This window comes from Cibotium barometz, chromosome 53 (genome assembly GCF_041138505.1).
Source record: "Cibotium barometz isolate CiBa-2024 chromosome 53, ASM4113850v1, whole genome shotgun sequence".
NCBI lineage: Eukaryota > Viridiplantae > Streptophyta > Polypodiopsida > Cyatheales > Cibotiaceae > Cibotium > Cibotium barometz.
In genome coordinates this window covers 26,725,464-26,733,473 of record NC_141098.1, presented here as the reverse complement: position 1 = coordinate 26,733,473, position 8,010 = coordinate 26,725,464, and the positions used below count along the sequence as shown (strand labels likewise).

Here is an 8,010-nt window from a genome sequence, read left to right as displayed (position 1 = left end):
TTACAATTAACATGCAGAGAAAATGTGTCCACTTCATCCACTAAAATATTATCTTTACATTCATTTTTGCCCTCAAATAGTACAAGATTTAGTAAGGACCTTTAAAAATGGCACTTGAATAAGTGCCAAAATTCCTAAATGTGTGTTAAGAGCAAAGGCTTGAGGGTGATGCTGTGTGGTCAGAGTCGGTGAATGCTTATCAAGATGATGGATGTAAATGATTTTGTGACACAAATGGTTGATGTTTGGTATGTAGAGATGCAGCCATTGTTTTTCACAGATGTTGGGAAATGGGATGGTGAATTACAGCAGTTTCCTTTTGATCCTAGTGGATAGCTATTGGACTTTATGCTTTTTTCTGCTGAGCATAAATGCTCTAGCAGATGGGGGGGTTGGCAAAGTATGTCAGGCGTTTTTCTGAGAGGTGTTTTGGGCTTGTGTACATATGGAATGCATGGCGTGTATAAAGGCTTTGTCCTGGAATGCCTTGGCGGGTGTACAGGGTGGACGGTTTGGCTGAGCAGATGGGGGGTTGGCAAAGTATGTCAGGCGTTTTTCTGAGAGGTGTTTTGGGCTTGTGTACATATGGAATGCATGGCGTGTATAAAGGCTTTGTCCTGGAATGCCTTGGCGGGTGTACAGGGTGTACAGGGTGGACGGTTTGGCTGTAGGCTTGTGCAGGTTTGTCCAGAGTGTGGTCCGCTGGAGATGGTATCAACTACTCGACCGCTTTGTTTGTGTACGCGTCCCAAGAAACTGGGCACTGGTGGCAGATTGCATTTGAGAGAGTGTGTGGAAGCATGGGAGCAATTAAAGATGAAGGGGCCAATGTTGCATTGAATATGGCATTAAAGGAAGGTGATGGTGGCCATTTTCCAATTTTTTTAAAATAAAGAATAAGATAACCATCAACGTGGCCAACAAAGCAACGTCCACTTGGAGGCTTATGCTGCAGCCAACACCTTGTCAGCACGTGAATGGAAAACGCCAGAAGGTTGGCGAACTGGAAAAGCAAAGAGAGGAGGCGGGAGAAGGGTCCTGGTTTCTGGTGAGCTAGCGTGGCTAGCAGCGCAAGGAGAGAGGGATGTGGAAGCTGGTAGCGAAGATGGCGTAGCTGCTGGCGGCTTTGGAAGTGGTGGTGGTGGCGGAGGCCTTGGAGGTGATGACAATGACTTAGGAAGTGGTGGTTTTGGAGGTTGGGGCCCTGGGGCGGCTCGGCAGGGGTGATGGCTGTCTGCAGCAAACGGAGAGGAGCAGAGGCTGGGCGAATAACTGAGGGAGAAGCCGTTGGAGGGAGCAGCTGGATGTGCAAGAGAGGTGATGCTGGTGGGGTTTTTGGGCAAGTGTGGCAGGTTCGCCACCACAAGACAGAGAGAAGAGCTGGTATCGAAGGTGATCGCCTATGAGGGCTGTGGGCTGGCGATAAACAAAGAGGGGGACTGGTGCCATGGAAGGTAGCCATTTGAGAGAGTGCTGGCGACACACACAGAAGTGATGGGCTACAGAGGAAGTTGAGGGTTGCTGGTGGGGCACCCTCTGAAGAGAGAGAGTGGCCGGGTTCTTTCTGGTGTGGTTGGCGCAGCCACGGATGCTACTGGTGGCTGGTCGTTTCGTGTATGGTTGCTGTCAGGAGAGAGAGTGCAGTGCACAAAAGTGTTGATGGGTCGTGTGGTTGAAGAGACTTGGTCGTCAGACGCAAGGTTGTAATTCCAGAGGCAGTGTGGCTGTGGTCGAATTCCCTTGGCAGTAAATCCAGGCTTGAGTGTTTGTATGGTTGTGTGAGTAAGGCTTCTGTGTCGGGAGAAGCTTGTATGATGTGTTGACTCGGAATATATTGCTGGGTGTTTACTTTGGTCTATGGTGCCCCTGTTTTGTGCTGTCTTTTTGGTGTGGGTGGTGTGGTGAACCGTGAGAGAAGTGTTCCAGCCGATGGCTAGTGGTTCCCCCATTGGTGTTAGTGTTTTCCAAGGCTGTTGGAGGGACAGCTATAGAGGCAGGTGATTCCGTGTCCAGAATTTCCGACACCGGCACCAGAGTTTGTTGTGTTTGGCGCAGTTGCTGGTAGCGCAGCAGATGTTTACCTTGTTGGGGTGCAGCTTGTATTAGCCAGAGGGTGTGTTGTTTTTTTGCTAGTATTGCTGCTGCTCTCAGCCATGGCCTAGGTATATGTTGCCAAGACGAATGAAGGACAGCCTCGTGAGTATATATCTCGTGTGTGTCGAAAGAAACTTGTATGGGGTCATTTCCCTTATAGTATGTTCTCTTATCTCTTTACTTCATGGTTGTAGAGAAGAGATGAAGGTAGAATAAAATTCAGCCATCTGTCTCTCTTGTGTCACTCCCTCTCTTGTGCGTGCATGTTTTCTCACAAGGCACTCAAGCCGTAACTCTCCCCCACATTCTCTTTAAGATTGCCATCAAAACTCCTTACTTGGAGTGCATGGGTGGGTGGATATCAAGTGTAATATTCTTTGTAATCAAGGTTGGCAATATGTCCACCCACCTGGAGCACATGGGTGGGCAGACATCAACATTAATATTCTTTGTAATCAAAGTTGGCAAGTAGTAATATTGTTTGTAATCAAAATTTACTAGTGATATTTTTTACCCTCCACTTCTTTCTAGAATTTAGTGCTTTGTTTTGTGAAGATTGTGCTTCCTCTATTGTGTTTTTTACAAGAACATAGTGGATAAGAAATTGATGATTTCAAGTATAGGTCTTAAAGACTAGTAAATTCTATTCTAAAATAACCTTAAATTTATAAACTCTTTAAACACAAAAGATCATCAAACACACAAATTGTCATACTATCTTCGACGTTCTTTTCTCTATTCTCTTCTCATTGAATCTATAAGACTACTACACCTACTATCCTAAGAAAAATTGGGCATGGTTGACTGGTTGTAAGTTCGTAGCATCTCGAAAGCGTATGTGGCAAGGTCATAATACAAGATTTATTTCTTCTTTTCATTTAACTATCTCCCAACTGTAGCCTCTTGTGAGTTTTAAACACCATATGGAAACACACTATACATACTCTAAATTTAATATCACAATTTCTTGACACATCAACTACAAATACTCATTTCTTCATCAATAAATCACTATATATAATAAACATGGAACAATAGAATACAAATGTCAAGACACCATGCAATCACCATATATAGTAAACATGGAACAATAGAATACAAATGTCAAGACACCATGCAATGACCTATGGCAATTTTTTTTTCTTGAACAATGATAAATTCTTTGAAAGGTGATTTGTAAAGGACTACTAGTGCTACTCATCCCTATGGGACTAGCTCAAAGTTTCAAGCACCTAAGCTAAAGCCAAACCAATAGACGTGAGGGGAATTATATGTGTATGTATGTACACACCGTATATATATATTATAGATAAAGACAGAGATCATAGAGACATCATGTGGTGAGAGGGGTTTATGAGTAGAGTAAGTTGCTTCTCACATACCATATATACATATGTCAAGAGAGAGAGAGAGACTAAATTACAAAGAATTAGTGGACTATAAATCAATGATTACTAGTGAGAGGTCTTAAATAACAATAAATTTTAGTCTCTAAAAAGAGTATAATCATAAAGTTAAAGGGTTATAAGCCCACTATAAACTTTTGTAAGTTAAAAGGTCATCAAACTCACAATGTACTTATCGCGTAAGGTCTTTTCTTACCTGAATCCAAACATATGTTAGTTTAAGAAAAAGCGGGCATGATCGGCAACGATTTGTGGGTGTTTTTCACTTCTTATGAAGTAATCATCTCCCAAACTGGCGCCAGTAGTTGTGAGTTTCCAGCACCGTGGAAACAGGCACTATATGCTTTTAATGCAACATCATGTATGTATATGTATGAAATTATTTATGAAAACAAAAAATTTGAATTTTGTGTATATGAAATTATTTATGAAAACAAAAAGATTTAATTTTGTGTAGCAACATGCACTAAGCTCTTTCATGGGTTGATTGATTATGTGAGAAAGGCGTAAATGACGGTGGCGACGAAAGTGGAGATCCCAGCGAAGACAGAGATGAGAAGGGGAATTATGGCCGCTTGGGACCAGTGGCTAGTTGTGCAGGTGAGCAAACCAAGCCTTATTTCAATGACAGCCACGATAGAGAGAGTGAGGAAGACGGTGCCCACGAGGGTGCTTACAGCGGTGGCCAGCATCCCAAAACGCATGGTGTTCTCGTTGATGGGCACAAGCGCGTCCGGGACAGTCTTCTTGGCGCATACGAGGTTGAGCTGCAGCTTAAGCCCTTGTGCGATGAGGCTAGACAGCAAGAAGAATGCAAAGGAGAGCACCTCAAACATTACAAGGCTTCTGGCCAGACTAGCCGGCGCAGCACAAGGGTTCCCTGTCTCAACTAGGGTTGCTGCACTGTCGAGATTCAGCCCAAGAAACACCGCTCCTGAGAAGAGCGAATTAACGTTCGCTACTGCATCTAATGCGCTCACGTGGAGAGTGCTGTTAGCATTACTAGTAGTAGTAGTCGTCGTCTCAGAACGGCTGCATCGTTAACAACCAAAGAAAAAAGAGAAAAAAGGTCGTTAGAATCAAACAGATAACGTACCTAATCTAGTTATTTAATTAAACAAAAACTCAAGGAAAGCAGTCAAAAATCATGCTGTGTACGTAGCACACCTAAGTAACGGTTGTGAGGATGCCATAATAAAATCGGTAGGTTAAGGAGACTGTAGAATAATATTTTGCTTTCCTATAGTTATATTCACTCTCTATATTGATTGGCAAGCAACTTTCTCTAGCACAGTAGCAGACTGCAGTGATCTAGCCCCCCTAATATAGTAGCAATTGCTCAACAGTAGCAGACTGCTGTGTACAGCTTTAAAGTTTCAAAACCACATGGAACATGCTTAACAGGGTTTGGTAACTCCTTTGTCCATGAACTCGTTGCCTAATTCAGAAGGAAACTGCGAAGGGTAAGCAGGCAGAAATTAGGTTGTGATGGTTGTCAAAGACATAATAATAAAATAATACTATAATGTATTGCTTTTCTCACGACTAGGTAACATGCAGCTGGATGGTAATACCTAGGTCCTGTTCCCGCGCGCGCTTTAAAGTTGCCCAGACCCACATGGAACGTGCTCATAAATGGAGAAGAGAAAGTGCACCAATGGAAAAAAGAAAGACATTGAAATTTGATCTATTCTTTCTCAAAATGATGAGATTTGCCGTTTTTATAACTAAAAATTGGTAAAAGTTGACCAGTTTTTTCATTCGGGGTTTCAGCAGGTGAAAAATACACTAAATGTCGGTTTTTCCGGAATGATATTTATATATTTATATTAGAAGCTTTATGAGACTCTTTGTGTGATGCTCTACGTCCTTTGGCTTTTGTATTCCATGTCTTACCTTTGCCTTTCGTATTCCATGTCTTAATAGTCATCCGCTATAGAGAGAGAGTAAATTATATTAATTCAAGTAAATACTTTCATTTATCATAAAACAATAAAGAGTACAATATCAAAAAATATTTTTACAATGTAATAATATCATGGTTTGCTTGTAAGTTTAAGGTTAAATCAATAACAAGATAATACACACAAAAAAATAATTTAAATCAATGTAAAATTCAATTCAAGACCTCCTTGAAGAGACTTTTTAAAATTACTTATTTTAGATCAAGAAAGTGCTTTTTTTCAAACCAAATTTTAACGTAATTTTTCCTTGAAACATCTACTTTGGAAAGGTAGAATGCTAGCCTTGCTCAATTTATGATCTCAATTTTGGATTAGAGTTGCTTGATTTTTCAATATGCTAGGCTTGATGTACTCAACCTCTAATAAGCATACCACGTAAATATTCATTTGTCCTTAGGCCATTTAGACCTTCACACATCTATACAAAACACCTAGAGTTATATCTTCCCTTCATTCGTCTCCTTAGGCCATTTAGACCTTCACACATTTGTACAAAACACCAAGAGTTATATCTTCCCTTCATTTTCCCTTAGGCCATTTAGACCTTCACACATATGTACAAAACACGAAGAATTATATCTTCCCTTCATCTAAGCATCTTTAAACACAATTAAAACTCATGGCATTTTCAACACCATACTCTCTCCACCATAAATGCATTATACTTTAGAACGCCATTGATTGGTCAAGGGGTCTCCACATTGTTAAATTGGCCCATCTTTAAAATACTCTACATTTAGTGCTAGTGTGGATCTACCAATCTTGTCCTTCATTTCTGCTAAACGAACAATATCATTGGTCTTGTCTAGCCTACATGTATAGCACTTGATAGCAAATGCTCTTCTATTTCATTTAAGTAACATGTCTATAAATTAGCATAGTATAATAATGCATCACTACAAGGGAATGACTCTATACCAACACCTATACTGACGTTTTTTTATTCAAATTTTTTTAACCTTTATCATCCCGCCTCATTGTCAGTAAAAGTGTCGATATAGGACCGTTAGTATATGCATTAGTATATGCATTGAAATATACGTCAGTATAGTTTTAAAAAAAATCGTTAGTATAGATGCTGAAATATGAACATATCGACACATATAACGACGTTAATATCGACTCTGGTCGTAATTGACACTTATAGGGACGGTTATTTTTTATGCTTATGTATTGACTCTAGTCCTTACTATAACTGATACTTATACTCACGGTTATTTTGATGCTTATACCACTATAAAAAAAGCAAGCAATAATGGTGTTTATTTGCAACATTTTACGTTATGCCATTATAAGCGCCGCTATAAGTGGCTTTGGAAAACGGTTGGTGTAAGCGCTGCTATGCTACGTTATATAAACAGCAGTATAACTACTACTCAATAACATTGTAAAAGAAGCAGAGTGTTAAACTTGAGTGTAAATTAAAACTTGAGTGTAAATTAAAACTTAAACTAAACTAACGCACAAAAAACTTGACAAAAATCTAAATATTTTCGAAATAAAATAACAAAATCATCAAATCGTTTACGAACTGATCAATATGTACATATGTTATGTTTATATATATATTTAGTTAGTACCATCATCAAATCCATCTTATAATAAATCCATGTATGCCAATTGTTCTATCTCTAAATCCATCATTTCGATGTCTCCTATATCAATACAAAGTCCTATTCCACTACTTGAAGAAGATGTAGAGGTATTATCACCATGGTTATGACACATAGACTCATTGATTTCATTTGATGTCGTAGATCTTCATTTGCATTGCATTTCTCAAATTCTGAATGGGTTTGTTTCATTTCTTGGTCCTCAGGGTGGTCATATTGATTGTTAGCTGCATCTTCCATTGATTGTTCATCGCACATTTCTTCTTCAACATCTTGATCTTGAAATATATGTTTAGATCAACGAGTGACTTCAATTACATATAATTAAGATCTGTTTGGTCCAGATGAAACACAACCTAAAAAGAAGAACCACAAAATATTTACAAGAAAATATATACAATGCATTCCTTTTATCTATAGCTTCATCAAAATTGAAAATCAAGTACAAACCTATTCAGTATGTGTCTCTTAAACCTTCCCATAATTTAGTAAGAGTCAATTGCAAAAAATCTACTTGGATGCTTCTTAATAGTTGCTTGAGTACCTCTATATGCCATTGAACCAATTAACATCAAAGATGAACACTTTGAAAGCTCTAAATGCAATCTCCAAGATGTATTGAATTGTTCCACAATATTCAAATTTATCCTCTATAATGTTATAATCTCTTCTACTAGCTTAACTATTTTGGCAAAAACTTGCCATTACACCACAATCGATAAAAAAAGTAAGCATAGGGTACCACCCTCCAAAGACAAGCAATGGCCCAAAGAACTCCTCAAGGGTATCTAAGAACCACTAATTAGTACATTGATAATGATGTTTTTTAAGCTATTTATTGGTACATTTGTAGCCAAAAGGTCCCATCCCATGAAGATCATCAATACGGTCTCAAGGCTCTATCACGAGAAGCCTAAAGTCCTACCAACATCT

General features: G+C 39.2%; 1 protein-coding gene across 1 annotated transcript; it reads right to left on the bottom strand.

Annotated features, from left to right (window-relative positions):
- Positions 1-3,972: 3,972 nt before the first annotated feature.
- On the bottom strand, positions 3,973-4,846 carry LOC147608464 (uncharacterized). Its single transcript, XM_086789477.1, has 2 exons — positions 4,668-4,846; positions 3,973-4,532 (listed from the first exon to the last, which is right to left on the bottom strand). Exons 1-2 carry the CDS (start codon positions 4,691-4,693, stop codon positions 3,992-3,994), a joined length of 567 nt encoding a protein of 188 aa, XP_086645603.1. The 5' UTR covers positions 4,694-4,846; the 3' UTR covers positions 3,973-3,991.
- Positions 4,847-8,010: the final 3,164 nt, after the last annotated feature.